Here is a 17950-nt window from a genome sequence, read left to right as displayed (position 1 = left end):
AAATTGAGATTGAATAAAAAATAGTTTAATATATCTAGTTAAACATGCTTTTTAAATTGAGGTTATAAAATAAATAAATAAATAATATATATATATATATATATATATATTATTGATTGTTTTTAATTTAAATATTGTAGATTTAACTATCATTACTACATCATTAAATAAATAATACTTTATATCAAATATTTTTATTATTCCATTAACTTATATGTAATTTTATTATGTATGAAATTCATCTGATAAAGACTATAGTTTTCATGGTTTTTTGAGCGTGCAACAAAATCAGGTTAAATATCATCAGAAACAAAATTGGAATTGCGATCAAATTCCACAAATACTATGTTACTATGTGATGTTCTTTTAATTTATGTAATATTGTTAAATAATATTAAATACTAATTTTTCAGGTAAAATATAATTTTTAAAAAATAATTTTTTAAATATAAGTAGTTATAATAATGACACTGTTCACATAAATAATATTCAAGTGAATTATTCATATTGAAAAAACATGAAAAGCAACTCTCAACTATTTTTTAAAAAACTAGCATTTCAACAAAAAAAAAATACATAGATCCCAAACAAATAGTAAATTATATTTTAATGTTATCCAACGTGATACGGTAAGTTTTAAAAGTAGAAGTTACCGTGTAAACAACAAATATTTCCCTAATTCAGGTTTATATGGGCCTGTTTGTTTCTGCGTTTTAAAAGCGTTTTTGATAAAATTTGAATTTTTTTTTATTTTTTTATAAACTTTAAATTAATATGTTTTTAGCGTTTTCTAATTATTTTGATGTGCCGATATCAAAAATAATTTTTAAAAAATAAAAAAAATCATATTTTGGTATAAAAAACTATTTTAAAAGTAACCACAACCACACTGTCAAACAAACAAATAATAGCCCAAGCCCATAAACAATGTCCAAGCTCTCTTTCAAGCCAGTTCAAAAAATAAAAAAGCTAAACCCATAATCACGTCATCATCTCCTTCTCGATTCTCCTTTCCTCCTCCGTCTCCCTCCCTGTCGCAGACACAGAACAGAAGCCGAAGAGAAAGATTTCACTTTATCGAACTCTCGAATTCATAGCAAAAATGGCTCAAATCCCTAACTTAGACAACTCTCCTCTCAATCTTAAATCCTTCAGGTCTGCAATAATCACCATTTACTTAACTACTCTTAACCACGATCACTAATCTACTAATTTTTAACTTTTCAGGGAACAATCTCAGAAGGATCTCGTTGACATCCTCAAGAACGTAAGTTCGTTGTCTGTTTCCCGAGAAAATGCAAATTCTCAAGTTTCTTGCAGATCCGTTGCTTTAGTTTAACGGAATTCTTTGTACAATGTAGATTAGCGGTGTTCATATTCCAGCTAGCTTTCTTGAATTTTGAGAAATTTGATGTTTTATTGAATTTCAATATTGATTTTGATTGTAAATTTAATAGATTCGAGGAAAGAAGTGTTTAGTGATTGATCCAAAGCTTAGTGGATCAATTTCGCTGATCATCCAGACAACAATTCTTAGGGTAAAAAGTTTCTCTATTCTGTCATGCTTTAGTGTGTTTTATTAGCTTGATGAATTTGAATTGTGTAATTTAATTGCTGATTTTAGAAATTCTGTTGTGTTAATTGGTAATAAACAGGAAAATGGTGCTGAATTGCGGCATCTTTCAGCGGAACCAGTTCAGACTGATTGTACTAAAGTGGTTTACCTTGTTCGTTCAGAGTTCAGTCTGATGAGATTCATATGTTCCAATATTCATCATGACACGTCACAAGGACTCCAGAGGGAGTACTATGTTTATTTTGTGCCTCGTCGTGAGGTTGTTTGTGAGAAGGTATGGTTTTAGTGGTAGTTCATGTGTACATTTGAATTCTCATGTATTGATCATGTCTAGGGTTGTAAGGTGTTTACTTGGTTGTGCAGGTCCTTGAGGAGGAAAATGTTCATAACTTGGTGACAATCGGGGAGTACCCATTATACATGGTTCCATTGGATGAGGATGTACTATCATTTGAACTTGACTTAGCTAACAAAGTATGGCTGCTGTTTTTGTTCTCTCCAAAAGACCTCTTGAATATTCTTTTTGTTTATCCTCATCTATATTATCTTCCTTTTCTTTTCTTTTTTCCATTGAGTTGTGGCAGGAATGCCTAGTTGATGGTAATACAAGTTCACTCTGGCATATTGCAAAGGCCATTCACAAGCTTGAGGTTAGATGATTTGATGGATCCAAAAAATTTACTTTTAAACAATATAGTACTGAGAATGTTTCCTGATAATTATGCTTCTCATGATTATACTTTATGGAAAATTATGCCTGCAGTCTTCTTTTGGAGTGATACCAAATGTGAGAGCAAAAGGTAAAGCATCAGTACGCATTGCTGACATTCTCAATCGCATGCAAGCAGAAGAACCAGTTAACTCATCCGATGTAATTGTGGCTACTTTTAGTATGCTTTTAAGTTTTAACCAATGTGCCAGTTAGACACTTCTTTGTGTATTTACAATTGATTTGTTGCCTGTGACTGATTACTTGCTCATCATTTCAGATGGTTATGCCAGAAATAAATACTCTCATTCTTATAGACAGGGAGGTGAACTATCTCTCTTCCTTTCCTTCTTAGCATAATCAATTGTATCTAACTTTTGCAAGGCGATGTGATGCAAGTTACTCATGTACATGTGCACTGGCATGCATAAATTTCCCATCATTGTCTTAAGAACATGATTGCACTTTTGAATAGGGCGAGCATTTGAAAATTTTTAAGAAAACTGAAAATTAGAAAGTGACTGCACATCTCAAAACATGATATTGGATATTAAGTGTAAAGATTGGTCACAATCCTAGATAACGAGATGGAAATTGCTTTATATATACTGCTCCTGGGAAAACTTTGTAAACACCCTCTTTCATGAAAAAAATTTATATAAACTAAAAGTTCTCTCTATTTGTTCTTCTAGAGTCCAAGTACTGTTTCCATGGTATCTGCCAATTGAAATTCCAAACTGTAGTTGCAATGATTGTAAGTTGTGTAGACATTGGGTTTCTAACAGCCCGGCCCAATCTGCTATATATTATCTGCTTTGGGCCTTACCGTCCTCACGGTTTTATTCCTGGTAACGCGAGCCCTTCTGGCCTAACACCCCAAAACGCGTATGACAAGTTAGCACCAGCACTACTAATAAGGCCAGCAACTAACTCCTCACCCACCGATATGGGATCTTACAATCCATCCCCCTTAAGGAGCTCGATGACCTTGTCGGAACCATCGAACAACCAGTGAGGTCGGCTCTGATACCAAATATAACAGCCCGGCCCAACCTGCCATATATTGTCCGTTTTGGGCCTTACCGCCCTCACGGTTTTGTTCCTGGTGACGCAAGCTAACTTCTGAGCCTGATGCCCCAAAACACATATAACAAGTTGGCAACCAGTACTCTTAATAAGGCCATCTACCACTCCCTCACCCGCCTGTGTGGGATATTATAGGGTTAAACTCCACCTATGGTCATGAAATTAAGACATCTAGATTCTTTAGCTAATTTAGGAGTTAGTTGTAGGGCTTTGCAGGGGTGTGCATATCAATGAGTTAGTTGTAGGGCTTTGCAGGCGTGTGCATATCAATGAGTCAGCAAAGAAATTGATTGAAGTTTCTGCTGTTGAGCTAAGCTGATACCTGGGCCAAGCTAGAATTAAAGCATAAACTTGTAGTATGAATTGTAAAGCTGATATCTCTTGGACTTTGCATATTATGATCTTGATGTATAAATAAATACTCTTGCTATTTAAAAATTTATCCGCTTGCTGCAGGTGGACATGGTTACTCCTATGTGCTCTCAATTAACGTATGAAGGACTTCTGGATGAGGTAATTTGACACTCAAGTTTAAACCAAGATTCTTTAGCTATTTTGACTGCTTTTTGGAGACTATATGTGCTAATTTTGTTACTAAATATGATTACTGATGAAAAATGTGTTTGTGTCCATGTCTGTAATTCTATAGTTTCTGCCTTAAATTAAGTATAACTTCGACACAAAAATATTTGATCTCTCCTAGCATGAGCATCAGAAAATTTTAGTTTCTATTATTTGGATGCTGAATATTCGAAGTGTTTCTGAATGAACAAAAATGACAATACTTATCTATGGTTAGTTGGATATGTTATTAGCCAATCTCTAATTAGATTTAGTGCAGTTTCTGCACATCAACAATGGTGCCATGGAGCATGATTCATCTATCATGGGTGTTCAACAAGAAGGAAAAAAGATGAAAGTTCCACTTAATTCAAGGTATGCTATGTGATATATGGGTACTTTCCCCCCTCTTATCTGTTCCATAGAAAAGGGAAAAAGAGATGATACAATGGGTTTGGATGGATGTTGGCGAGGAAGTGTTATCCTTGATTGAAATCCTAACTCTTATAAGTGACTGTTGCATAGGTGCAGTTGGGTTAAGATATATACCCCATGTTTCACTGAGCTATCAGAACCTTCAACCTTCTCTCTTGCTCTCTACCCTTTTCTTATGTCTTGACAATTAATTCACTGTACATGGCTGAACCTTTTTTCAGTGACAAGCTGTTCAAGGAAATTCGAGATCTCAACTTTGAAGTTGTTGTCCAGGTTGCTCCATTTTTCTGGAAGTTTATTTTAATTTCCACATTAATCTAAGATTCTCCTTTTCAACTGTTATCAGTTCTTTGTATGCTCTTCAGTTTCTATTTCCTTAGTGGGCATCTGCAGTATGATTACAGGTCCTTCGTCAAAAAGCAACATCTATGAAGCAGGACTACACAGATATGACGACTACTGTACGTGAATTGTCATCACCTGAACTTTCATGTTTGTTTTTTCATAATTAACGAATAACTGTTGCCGACTCACTACCTGCTTAAGTAGCTGCCTTGTAATTGTTTGTTCTTCTTTCTGCTTTATGAGAGAGCTTCCCAAGTCGAGAGTTGCTGCTACAGTTTATACCAATAATCAGATTACTATTGCATGCAAGCTTAATCTCTTGAATGCTTTACTTTTGGATACTTGAAGAGTTATGTGCATTTTCTAATCAGGTGTCATTTAATTGATACAGCACCAGACAGTTTCTGAGTTAAAGGATTTTGTTAAAAAGCTGAATTCATTGCCGGAGATGACTGTAAGTCACTCTAATTCAATTCTCACCTATCATGCCCTCTGTCAGTGTTGTTCCAGTGATGCTAGGTTTTGATTTGCTGCTTCTAATGGCTTCAGAGACACATAAATCTTGCTCAGCATCTGTCAACATTCACATCAAAGCATTCATTTCAGTCACGACTTGACATGGAGCAGACACTTGTTGAGGCTCAGAGTTATGACATGTAAGTTGATTTGACTTCTTACATCCTTGCTTTGAGAGCTTTATATGCTCTGTTCTTTTCTGCATATTGATTAATAGGTTAATAGGCCAACATTTGCATTTGTTCTATTTCCTTCAGTTACCGACCTTTTTCTGCATGTTGACGCTCGTAGAAGCTGCTGGATGTGATATTTTTATATTGTGTGCAAAAAAATAGTTTATTTGATTTCTTTTAAAAATTTAGGGCGTGTTTGATGAGTAGATGGATTGGTCTAAGGAGACTACATGGGACAAACTTGTGCAGTAGGGGATGTTGGACAGAAATCTGGGCACGTGGCAAGATAGAAACTGCCAATGTTTCAAACAATAGTATAAGAGTTCTGTCTAGTCCTATTAATCAAACTTATTTTCTGCTCGTGTGCTTTGATAAAACTTTCCTGTACACAATATTGGAAATGCTTCCTCAATTCAAAATGTTTGTATGCATTTGGAATAATGTAATTGACTAAGATTGTTTTGTCAGATGCTATGATTACATTGAAGAATTAATCCATAAGCAGGAGCCTCTAGTTACTGTCGTGCGTCTTCTGATCTTATTTTCCATCACAAATTCAGGGCTTCCAAAAAAGAATTTTGATCATTTGAGGTAAGAATAGCTTGGTTCACCTTTTTTTCAACTTTAATTCCTCTTGCTCTTGACTTTCACAGCTGTTTTATCCTTTCTATTATGTAATTATTTTCCAGTTATTCTGCATTATGGTTATTCAATACTTCTGTATTCCTCATTTAGGAGGGAGCTGCTTCATAGCTATGGATTTGAGCACATAGCAATGTTGAATAATTTAGAGAAGGCTGGATTGCTTAAAAAGCAGGTTTAGTATGATTTTTCCTTCATAGCAAGGCATTTCGTTTGCATTACATTGTAATTTAATAGTTAAGGTAAACGGCATCTTTCAAATTCCCAAATTCATTGTACATCATTCTAGTCTTGCAGGAAAGTAAAGGCAACTGGCTGACAATCAAACGTAATCTCCAGCTTGTAACTGAGGATACTGACACTACCAAGTATGCAACCTCTTGATCATGCAATCTGTTTTTTATAATAAAATTATTTAAAGAATGTTTAATACATTGTCCATTTAGCTCTGCTAATCTTTTGTTCCGAAGCTGAAGATGCCTGGGGATAATGAACTGGAATGTATTATGGGGCCTGTTTTCCTGTGGCTCAGAATTATTATTTTTATCTGTTTCTGAAGTTGAAAATTACAGAGTCTGCTCAAACATGTTTTAGATTGTTTTCTAAAAACACATTTTCTTAAATTCTCCTGAAACTGCATCCATGAGCATCTGTAGTATGCTTTCAATTTGTTTTTCCTAATTTATCTCTAAAAAGTTGAAATCATCTTAAATTGAAATTCTCCAAATCTATTACTGTTTGAAAAATTCATACTTGAAAAATGAAATGGAATGCCATGAAAAAAATGAAGCACACTTTTCTGCATTTATAAATTTATGCTGTTTTGATTTATTTTGCAAGTTTGCCTTTTCTAACAATCCCTTTCTTTCATAACTTGTAAAACTACTTCTTATGCAACAGCCCCAACGACATTGCGTATGTCTTTTCTGGATATGCACCACTTAGCATCCGCCTTGTCCAGCATGCTGTTCGATCTGGATGGTGGGGTCTATTTTGAATTCTGCTTTGAGCTTTTGTACTTCTTCAGCAGTGGATCCTGCATGTTTACTGGTTATCTATATTCATTTTTGTAATTAAATTGTGAGCTACCTTAAAGATTAATGCATCTGTGCCTTTTCTGGTCTTACTTAAAGATAAAGCCCCTTAAGCATTATAGGTTGAATTGAAGCAAGTTTAATGTGATCAAGTCCAACTGATGCACAATCGTTTAGAGTTTGATTATCACCTTGTTTGCGATTCCAAGAAGCTTAAGTTCATGTGTTCTTTGGTACATTTAATTGGATATATAACCATCTTTGCACTATAAATGTGAACTTTACAAGTGACCTTATCTTAGTGAAACATGATGGCTTGACCTTTCAGGCGTCCCATGGAAGAAACTTTGAAGCTGTTGCCAGGACCTCATTCAGAAATGAAGAGAGTCAGTACACTTCTCTCTTTCCTCCCTTCCTCTTGTTTTGCTGTTGCTTCTAATATTTTTGTTTTACTGATAGTATGCTTCTAGTTTTTTACATATATGCATGCCATAGAATTTTGATATCTTTACCACAATAGCTTTCATACTACTTGTGCAGGGTGGATTCTCAAGCAGTTCTTCGTTTGACACTTTGCATGGGGCTTCAGCAGCTGTTGACAGGCATGTTCAAACTCATCCTGGTTTCTTGTATTTTGCTCAAGCTGTTGTTTCTAGTCAATTGATATTTACATTGCTTTGATGGCATCATGCCATCATTGATGACCGTGAGGTTATCTACATTTTCTGATTGATATAATCTAAAGAGCATTGCCTGTGATCAAGGATCATAAAACTTTTATTGTGCATCTCTTTGTATCACTTTTACCAAATACTTAATAGTACAAAAAGTTTTTGTGAATGACTGATCAAGGAACTGGTTGGATTAATCATGCACTCCAAGTGCTTAGAGTAGATTCATTTTCAACTTGTATTGTGCAACATCTTGATCTTCGTTGAATTTTAACACGAGTTTACATGTTTCAGAGTTGCTGATGGAAGACGCTCCCTGGTACTTGTTGTTTTCATTGGAGGGGTAACATTTGCAGAAATTTCTGCACTTCGATTTCTCAGTGCTCAGGTTTGTTAAATACTTTGCTGTCTGAATCTGTAGTGGGCAATTGTAATATGCGGATCTTGATTAGGTAGGCAGTTCGATTATCAAAGTTGCATGTGGGTGAGACCTTGGTTTTTCTCCCATATTAGTGAAAGCATTTAGACTAACATTTCAAAATGAATGAAGGATGGCGCATCCCTTTGGATGATTTTACTGGATCTTTTTTTCCAGTCTAGTTTCTCTTTTGTTAATGAAAAGCTCTATAACATGACTTCTGAAAAGAAAATTCTGTCTCAAGTATTTGGATTCTGACAAGATTGTATTTGAATGGTTGTTATGTTGTGTATAGTTTTTTTTAATATATATATATAAATATTCATCTATTCTTCAGGAAGCGATGGCATATGATATGATTATTGGGACAACAAAAATCGTCAACGGTAACACCTTGACCCAGACATACATGGAAAAGTTGGGTTGATTTGTAAAGAATTGTATTTTACACCGACTTCTTAAGCGACGACTTGGAAATTTTTTGGCTTACCAAGCCGAGAATGAGACGGCTCACGGAAAACGCGCAGAAAGCGCCAAGGTAATGCTATCGAGCTATTCTGTGCGGAGAAACATTAGTATTTTGATTATTTTATTTTCCCTGGCCGGAATTTTTTGTGTATATACGCTGTGTCGACATTTCTAGAGAATTCTTGTAAAGTGTTTATTTGGGTTGAATGAAAGGGAGGTTTTTTCAATCAATGAATGCTACTATCAATACATGCCTTCTTCAGATGAAAATAGCTAAAAAGACTGTCTTCAAGTCTATAAATATCTTTCGATCCAGCTCTACAACTCATTGCAATGAAATTTTGTTTCACGCCATCTTAGGCTGACTACAGTTGCACCTTCTAACTAACAATCATGGATGAAAAGGGATCAGATGACACCTGAAAATGTTTCTAAAATATAGCCATTATAAGTCAATTCCAACCTCTTGACATATTACATAACATCTGGTGAGGAAATGTGGATGCCCCAAGCACTTCTAAACGTTCACTGAAAGAACACATCACCTTGAATGCGATGCTTCAAGGCTGGCATCACCCCATCAAATCGCTGTAGAGTTGTTGCTTTCATCTTCTCTATATTACCAAACTCCTCCATCTCATTAAGATAATAATTTCCTGAAATCAGCAGCAGCTCATAGAACGAGACCAAGTCCCACCAGAGCCGGCACAGTTTTAAATGTAGGGCCACTGACCTTTCCTGCCTGTTGGTGAAAGCTGACCGTTGTTTTTACCTTTATCTTAACTGGGGGATACGCACCAGTCTTGTATGCCTAAGCCGCCGAGATGCACACTTCCATATCTACCCTTTTGTAAAGAGATACCTATTCAAAACTGAATAACTATTCAAACAGACATGATTTTGGTTTGCAATTTTCTGAAGTATTGCAGCGTGATTCAGAATCAGCTTTGATCAGCCACAGTATCAGCTCGTTGAAGGAGCTCTAATATGCTTCCAGCCTTTCTCTTGGCCCTGTCAGTACCGCTCTCCGAGAGCTCCTTTAGTGCCTCTTCAGCACCAAACTGCTTAGCTAAGATCAACTGCTGTGAATCACCAGTGCAAAGCGACCACAAGATTGCTACAGCATTCTCTCGGTTGCGTTGAGATCCAGTCCTGATGACCTCTATCAGAACAGGAATCGGGTCAACCTGACCAATTGCTACCTTCCCTTCTTGATGACCTGCAAGGATGGCAAGAATCGCCAGTGCTTCATCCACCATTCCTCCCCCAGCATCCCTCAGCAACCTCATTAGGGGTGGCACAATACCAGCCTTTACAGCCCTAGCCTTGTTTCCCTGATAAATTGAAAGATTAAAGATAGCAGTAGCAGCATCCTTCTTTCCTCTTGGAGTCCCATCACAAAGCAACTTTATAAGAGCTGGGATTGCCCCAGCTGCTCCTATTGCCACCTTATTCTCATCTATCACGGACAAACTGAAAAGAGTTGCGGCTGCATTTTCCCTGGCCTCCATGCTTCCATTTTTTAAAACATCAACTATATCAGGAATGGCTCCCGCATTAACAATGGTTCCCTTGTTAAGGTCATTTATGGAAAGGTTGAGAAGTGCTGTAACAGCATGCTCTTGGGTTCGAGGATCTGTTGAGGATAATAGCTCCACAAGGAGTGGAACTGCTCCTGCTTCAGCAATGCAGACTCTGTTATCCGCATTCCTCTTTGCTAATAAACGAAGCTCTCCAGCAGCTGATCTTTGTTGTTCCAGACTACCATTGCCCAATTTGTCTAATAAGGTAGTGACTGCAGCTCGGTCGCAATCTGACATGCTGCTTCCTACTTTTTTGCTTCTACAAGCCCCTGGCTGTTTAGGGAGCTCTACTCCATTGCTCTCACACCATAAAGCAATCAAACTCTTCAAAACATAGTTCGGTGTAAGCGCAGTATGCAAAAGGGTCTGCTGCGTTTTTGGACATGTCTTATGGCCTGCATCTAGCCATTTTTGGATGCAGGATCTTTCATATGTCTGGACAAGGAAATAAACGATTAATGAATAATGACTACTAACAAAGATGCAAAGCTGTAAACTATAAGAAAACTTGTAGAAAACCTGTCCGGTAGAGACAATAACAGGATCTTTCATCAGTTCAAGAGATATTGGGCACCGAAAATCATCTGGGATAACAGGAGATCTGTGTTTAATCATACCCTTTCCAGCCTCAGCGGAATCAATTTCAGGGTTTTCTGTTTGAACATAGTCCTTTAACTTCTTAAAGAGGGATGCCATCTTCTTGAACCAGTCTCCTGGATCTCCACCACTTGCAATAACCAGTTCATGGAAAGCAAGGGATTCTTTCTTTAGATCATCGATAGTCTGGAGATGCAACTTTTCTGAAAGTCTTTTTAGTATTGCACGGTCAGGATCCTTTTCTCTCTGTGCTATGGCCAAATCAACTTCCAGTTGATGATCTTGGAGTTCTTGTCTTCCCTTTGCTCTTCTGAATTGAGCGTGCACAAGTTCAATCTGGAAAAAAGCAGTGGATTTAACATCAACTGACAGCACTAAAATTATGCAATCCATTGACTAATTTGAGTCATCATCTTGTGCCAAAATCATTCTTTGGAATATCTCATGATGTGCATAAATAAAATGGAAAAGGAGGTTCTTGTAAATATGCTAAAAGAAATCAATTTGGTCATAAGATTACCTGTTCTTGAACTTCCTCTGATAAATTGAGTTTGTCATAAGGAATCTCACCCAATGCTGCTTCAATTTTTTCTGTAATCTGGTTGATCTTATCTGCTATGTCGTCCCTTTGCAAGGTCTGCATTCCAAACATGGCTTCATTTAAATTTGGAAGCTTGGATCTAAATAATCATGTTTGCAAATAAAAAAACTGCTAAATTTGATACCAACACCTTAATTTACAGACTTGCGAATATCAAATCATTCAACCTCAAAAACTGAATGATCAAGTTCTAAAACTATCAATGAAAAGAAAAAACCAAAGTATTTGTTGCAGAACACCAGAAGCATAGCATAGCATGGGAAGATGATGGGTATAGTCAGAATTCCAAGAAATCATGCAATCCCGCCGCGAACTAAGGATGCTGATTGCAATATCCTAACCGTGGGACGAAAAACAAAAAAATATGGGAGGTGGTCACAAAATTCAGTGGCAGACATTAGCAATTGCACGACTCGACCTGTATTAGGACAACTTTGTATTTCCAGGTCTGTTCTTTCAATTCATCGAGAATTTTACAGATGATTCTTATGTTTTCAGACACGCACAGCTATGCATTCAGTTACTGATAAAACTAACAGTCAGGAAGTTCATAATCAAAGTCCTTAGCTTTCGTTCTATTCTAAATCAATAATATCTCCATACATCAAATATAAGAAAAAAGAAAAACTCAAAACACATAACTTCCATCCATTTTCTCAGAAACCAAACAGAAAATTGAGGTAAATAATCAAATAAATGAAATCTTCCTCATAAAAATTATCCAATAGACAATATAATTTATCCTTGAACAGAGAATAATTAAACCATAGTTCCAACTCATAGCTAACAAAGAAGAAAAAACAAAGAGCTTAATGCTTTCATTTTTCTTGTTCCTTGTAACCAAACAGAAAGGACAAAAAACAGTACCTGATACACCTTGCTTCCTTCAACAACCGATTTGAGAAGTTCCTTAGCAGAATCTAAAACGGTTCTCAATAATTCAAATCCTTTAGTTGCTTCTTCACTTAGCTCTTCATTATTATCCTTCAATTCCTCAAACATAGGGCTCAATAGCTTAATCCTACGTACCAAATCGCCATGCGTCTTTTTAAAAACATTTCTACACTCCGGTAACCCAGAAATCTCTTTCACTGAGTCAACGAGTCGACTCAGCAACTCAGAACTCGGATCTCCCGTTAATGACATGAGTATACGACTGAATTGTGCAAAAATAGCCTTAAAGTGAGGATTTTGAGAGAAATAAAAAAGACCCGGATGACAAAACCGAGTGAAGTTACATGGGTTTCTTTCAATAAATCTATGGAGTCTTTTATAACTAAAGTTAAGCCAAAAACCAAGGTCAAGATACAAACCTTAGGCTAAAAGCTGAGGAATTTGAGGGAAATAGGAGAGACCCAGATGAGAAAGTTGAGGGAATGAAACTGGGTTTTAATGAATTGATAAAACAAAAAATGAATGGACAGTGCTTTAAAAGGAACGTTTATCAAAGAGAAGCGTTAAACACCATGGAAGTGAAGAGGTTTTTATGTGAAAGCATGAGAGTCTTTGATTTTCGGCAGAGAGAGAGATGGACAGTTTGGAGCTGAGCAGAAAGTTCTATTTTTGCTTCGGCTTAGAAAGAAAGGTAAGAATAAATAAATAATTGTGGGATTTAATTTTTTCTCGTAAAAAATAGAAGTGGGGGTGATAAGGGAATTGCAGTATCGGTTTAATTCCTGTTGAGACTTGGAAAAAAAAAAGATACTGAGGGAATGATGAGATCATTACTGACCAAATTTATGGTGCGATTTGTGACAAAATTGTCCTTAAGAATTTAATGTATGATTGTACCGATATTTTATTTCGTGTTTTTGGCAATAATATAGAATGGACTGCCGTTGATTAAAATTATTTAATATCTCTCCGTGCAGCACATATCTTTTTACTTGGTCTGGAGAAATAATTACGTGTGGATTAGAAATTTGGAAGTGATTTTAGAGTTAGGATATCCTTTGACAAAACAATTAAATGATTCACGGTGTTTAGAAATATGGTAGTTTTTTTTTTTTGGTTATGTTTTAGAAGTTTGTTTTATTTAAAAAAATATTAAATTAATATTTTTTTTAATTTTTTTATAGTTTTGATGTACAAATATCAAAATAAAAAATTATTTTAATATATTTTTAAATATAATATCAAACATACAAAGTATTAGATTGACTTTGCAATCTATTAAATTAGAATATATTAAAAAAATAGAATAGAGAAGACTTATTCCCGGCCTAAACTAAGCCTCCAAGTAAAAGTGTGTGTGTGTATTCAATTAGTTGTCTCTTGACAAAGTCTTATCCTTCATTTTATTAATGGATAATTTGTTAAATATTCAATAATGTTTCTAGATTGCTATAGAAAATAACTATTAAAATAGCTTTTTATTTATAAATTTTGAGTTTACGAGGAGATAGTCAAATGAAAAGCTATTTATATTTTTTTTTGAGAAAAAACATAAAATAAAAGAAAATTTTTTAACTGCTTTTTTTAAAAAACTTTCTATAAAATAACTCATTAAAATGGTTTTTTCCATTGAATATCACATGAAATAAATAAATAATAAAAGCTAAATAATATTACTCAAAATACTATAGTAATTATTTGACTCTTTCATATGATTTTTGTTAGTGAAGATGCCCCTGGCCATAAAGGTATTTTAATGAACCCAGGGCATGCAGGAAAAACAAATAAAAAAATGGAAGGGCATTTCTGCCTCTAGGGGAAACCAGTTGGCAGGCCCAACAGCCTGTCCAGTGGCGCGTCATAGTCACTGCCGGTTTCTCTTCCCGCGCAGAAATGTCAGTGGACGGTTAGATATAACCTCAAACCTACCCCCAGAGCCTCGGCTTGACTTGGCTTGGTTATCGATGATGAAGGATGTTTGATAGTGTGATATCGGTTGGTTTTTAAATAATTTTTTATGTTAAAATATATATTAATAATATTTTTTTATTTTTTAAAAATTATTTTTGATATCAACACATTAAAACGATCCAAAACATATAAATTATATTAAATTTTAACAAAAAAAATTAAATTATTTAGAAACACGGTTTGCACCAATAACAAATTTAAAACTTTTTGCACAGCACATGCAATAATATCAAAGTCATTTTATTAATAAATTTAAAAATATATCACCTAGTATATTAAAAAAGTTAAATATATATTTAAATCCAAGAAATCAAAATATAAAAAACATTTCTTTAACCATCAGGCTTGCATCTTGGAATTATATGTAGTTTATTGTCAATTTAACCTCGGTGAATCAATAATTTAGAGTCCAAATTAATTTTAAAATCTAGGGAAGTTCTTTAAATTAAAGTTGTTTGAAACTGAATGTTGACTGGTATAAATTTTTTTAAGAAATTACATGAAATAATCATGACATTAGAAAAGTCATTTCTATTGCTTGAGAAGGAATGTCATATACAATAATGGTGTTTGAAAAACCATTCCACGACAAAAAGAATAAAATTCTAATTACACTGTTAATTATGTTCATGTATTATTATAACTTAATTTTGGATTTTTTAAAATTATTTTTATATTTTTATATTCAAAAATCCAGAAAAATACAAAAATTAAAATCTAAAAATATTTTAAAGAAATAAACTCTGAAAATATATACACTAAAAATATTAATAATAAAAAAATTAAAAATAAAAAAAATTCATAATATATTTATAACTCGAATATTTTTTTTTAATAGCAAGAAGCAAAGCAAGCCCGGACTCCACCCCTAAGATGAACCCATGAAAGGAGACTCCTCCCCTGAAACAATCCTATTTATACCTATTAAATTTAAAGTTCATCAGTTTGTTTGCAAAATGATGCGAAGATGCATTCTCGTGAAATTTTCTTCCTCTACTTCAGAATAAAATCATTATTTATATTAAAAAGTGGGCAAATTTCCTTTAGACGGCGGTGCAATTAAATTAAAATAGTACATGTTCATGCAATGAATTTGGTGAAGTTTAGGCAAATAATAATTTTGCAAATGAATTTGGTAAATTTCAGGCAAAAAATTTATCAGCAACATCAGTTACAGTTTCTCTTTGTCAGCCATCGAACTTTGGAGGTAAATTTTCAGAACTCGTCGTGAATTTTGGATAACAAAGAAAGTGCAGGTCCGTTGTTCGCCGATAAAATGTTCGAAGGAATTAGTGAATAAATTTCAGTGTACGAAAGTAAATAAAATAGAAATAAAAGATAGAAGAGTAACTACATCATTTGGATTTTTATTTTTTTTTGGATTCGAGGAAACTCTACTTTCCGGAAAATACATTTTGTGGGTCCAGGTAAGTGAGTAAAATCTCGGCTGTCCCAGGCTCTTATAAAAGGTACACGCCGTGGAACCACCCCCGAGTCTATGTCTTTAACAGGAATTACACAAGGGTAGATTGATACAATAGAAACCTCTGGAAAATGCCCGCCCGTAACCCAACAGATAAAGTACAATACATAATCCGTTTTAGAGATTGACGACTTACCCATTCAGTACCCATGTCCTGACTCGAATTTAAGACATGTTGTGCAGATATCAAGAGTATATACATCATTTGGATATGCAAACACTCTTTGGCTACAATCGGATGCACTTGAGATTTTGAGAGAAAAAATCAAGTTTTTGAAATGTTTTTTAAATTCTCTAACCCAATTTAATTTTTTGATTCTTTGAATTATATTCTATAAAATAAAAAAAATTAAATCTTTTTTTTCCCAATGCATTATATTTCTTTCCAACAAAGTAACAAATTACTTGTATATTTATAAATTTTAAAAATCTTTCTAGGTATTTCAATTTTTCAAAAAAATTGAACCCTAACCTGATTTTCTTCAAAATTATTTCGGATAAGCACTCAATTTTTTTTATTTTGATTAATTTAAATTTAACCTAAAAATACCTTCATTCTACTGAATTAAAAGAAAGACCCGTCTTTATTGGATTAGACCAAGGGAAGGAATCATCTTCTCACTCCTTCTACACTTATTAGATGTATAAAAATTCTTTAAGGATTCATCATATTTCTATTAATATTAATATTATATAAAAAAAATAGTGTATAAAAATCATTTAAAGATCTATTATATTTCAATCTACATTAATACATTTATTAGGGATATTTCCAACCAATATTAATACATGTGTTAGGGATAATTTTTCCTCTTTAATATTATTAGGACAATATTACATTTTAGTCTCTTCTTTCCATAAAAAGACTTGTGAACTATAAATATATATCTTTTAAACAAAAAGATCAGAATCTATATTTTATATTGTATATTTATTTTAAAAATATCTATCTTTACTGTTATTGTATTTTTTCTAAAAAAATCATCAATTTAATCATTATAGAGTCCTTAAATTAAAAAAAAAACAATTTTTTTGCAGGTATCAGGCATTGCCCACCAGCTATCTTGGCTAGGAAGAATGAAATAGATTTTCAGAATCAAAAGAATAGTAAATTATTCAAGATATAAACCTCGTTTCCAAACTAATTGAATTTTTTTCAACATCATCACATTCTTTGATTTTTTTTTAATTTTTTTACCCAAATTAGTTTAGAAAATTATGCAATTCAAATTTTCTTGAATAGTATTCACCCCCAAATAGAATGACATTTTCCCGTGAGTCTACCAAACCATAAATGAAAGAATAATTACATGTATAATTAAAAAAAAAAGTGTCCACGACATGAAATCATTCAATACCAAATTATCAATCAGCACATGGTTGAAACTCCGTGCAATCATGCAATTAAACTGTAGGATTGTGTCTGCTACACTAATCGCACGACAAACTTACCACTCTACTACCTCTCCTTTGTGATTAATGTTTGCTTGTTCACAATTTCTATAGATTCTTCAGGTAGAAAAGAAGCCTTCGAGACTGCATTATCCAAGTTGTCTTCTTCGTGATCGAATCGCACATATCCGACTCATCAAGTCTTATTATTATTGGCCAGCTTAATTTGCACACGATGTTGAATTTTTCTCTGGTCCAGTGTATTAGCACAGCTCATGGAAAACCAGATTCACCAGACTCTTGGCCGAGAATCATGTATATTAATGCAGACAGATAATGCAGCAACATTATAAGAAAACAATTGCAAATCATTCTATATTTAACTTACTGTAATTCCTCTGTAACTCCTTACATTCAGCATACATTGTGTATAAATCTATGCTCAACAACAGTAATAAAGTGTGGAAAATTTCTGTTGAAAAACTTTGCTATATCTCTCTCTGTTATAATTTGCTTTATGGTATCAGAGCACCATAACTCAAACGAGACTACGATCCCTGCTTCCAACATGTCTCTATCTCAAAATCTGACCACCCAACCCACCTCCCACACAGAGAATCCACTGATTGCTCTCAACATTACAGCTCAAATCAACGAGAAATTAATTCCCTCCACCTTTCCACAATGGCGTGCCCAATTTGAAGCTCTTCTAATTGGGTATGATCTGCTGGACTACGTCATTGGTCTCTCAGTGTGTCCTTCATCTGATGGCACTTCCCAATCTGCGTTGAAAAG

At 34.2% G+C, this 17950-nt stretch overlaps 2 protein-coding genes across 3 annotated transcripts; one reads left to right on the top strand and one right to left on the bottom strand.

The window, feature by feature from the left end:
* The first annotated feature begins 918 nt into the window (after positions 1-918).
* On the top strand, positions 919-8865 carry LOC133705841 (vacuolar protein-sorting-associated protein 33 homolog). The gene is made up of 22 exons (XM_062131229.1): positions 919-1155; positions 1228-1267; positions 1458-1538; positions 1656-1850; positions 1940-2050; positions 2161-2226; positions 2340-2447; positions 2566-2610; positions 3828-3884; positions 4213-4307; positions 4589-4640; positions 4772-4828; positions 5104-5166; positions 5262-5368; positions 5870-5992; positions 6137-6218; positions 6341-6411; positions 6944-7024; positions 7406-7463; positions 7618-7679; positions 8043-8136; positions 8504-8865. The coding sequence occupies exons 1-22, from the start codon at positions 1103-1105 to the stop codon at positions 8591-8593; spliced, it is 1791 nt and encodes a 596-aa protein (XP_061987213.1). The 5' UTR covers positions 919-1102; the 3' UTR covers positions 8594-8865.
* A 39-nt stretch (positions 8866-8904) lies between these two features.
* Positions 8905-13010, bottom strand: LOC133705840 (U-box domain-containing protein 14-like). Of its 2 annotated transcripts, XM_062131228.1 has the most exons (5): positions 12729-13010; positions 12283-12571; positions 11335-11451; positions 10737-11150; positions 8905-10652 (listed from the first exon to the last, which is right to left on the bottom strand). In XM_062131228.1, the coding sequence occupies exons 2-5, from the start codon at positions 12559-12561 to the stop codon at positions 9576-9578; spliced, it is 1887 nt and encodes a 628-aa protein (XP_061987212.1). In that variant the 5' UTR covers positions 12562-12571; positions 12729-13010; the 3' UTR covers positions 8905-9575. The 2 variants fall into 2 exon arrangements, with proteins under 2 accessions (XP_061987212.1, XP_061987211.1); XM_062131227.1 differs by having other exon boundaries at positions 12283-13010.
* Between the last annotated feature and the right edge of the window lie 4940 nt (positions 13011-17950).

This window comes from Populus nigra, chromosome 10, assembly GCF_951802175.1.
Source record: "Populus nigra chromosome 10, ddPopNigr1.1, whole genome shotgun sequence".
NCBI classification, from domain to species: Eukaryota; Viridiplantae; Streptophyta; class Magnoliopsida; order Malpighiales; family Salicaceae; genus Populus; species Populus nigra.
The sequence above is the reverse complement of the archived record's forward strand: the minus strand, read 5'-3'. Positions and strand labels throughout refer to the sequence as shown.

What these genes read in the sequence shown, in the direction of transcription:
- LOC133705841 (XM_062131229.1), top strand. Translation starts at nt 1,103, where the DNA reads ATGGCTCAAATCCCTAACTTAGACAACTCTCCTCTCAATCTTAAATCC. An exon ending in AACTTGACTTAGCTAACAAA is followed by an intron (nt 2,051 to 2,160) that starts GTATGGCTGCTG and finishes GAGTTGTGGCAG; the next exon opens with GAATGCCTAGTTGATGGTAA. An exon ending in AACCAGTTAACTCATCCGAT is followed by an intron (nt 2,448 to 2,565) that starts GTAATTGTGGCT and finishes TCATCATTTCAG; the next exon opens with ATGGTTATGCCAGAAATAAA.
- LOC133705840 (XM_062131227.1), bottom strand. Translation starts at nt 12,561, where the DNA reads ATGTCATTAACGGGAGATCCGAGTTCTGAGTTGCTGAGTCGACTCGTT. An exon ending in AAGGAAGCAAGGTGTATCAG is followed by an intron (nt 11,452 to 12,282) that starts GTACTGTTTTTT and finishes TTTGGAATGCAG; the next exon opens with ACCTTGCAAAGGGACGACAT. An exon ending in TTATTGTCTCTACCGGACAG is followed by an intron (nt 10,653 to 10,736) that starts GTTTTCTACAAG and finishes TTCCTTGTCCAG; the next exon opens with ACATATGAAAGATCCTGCAT.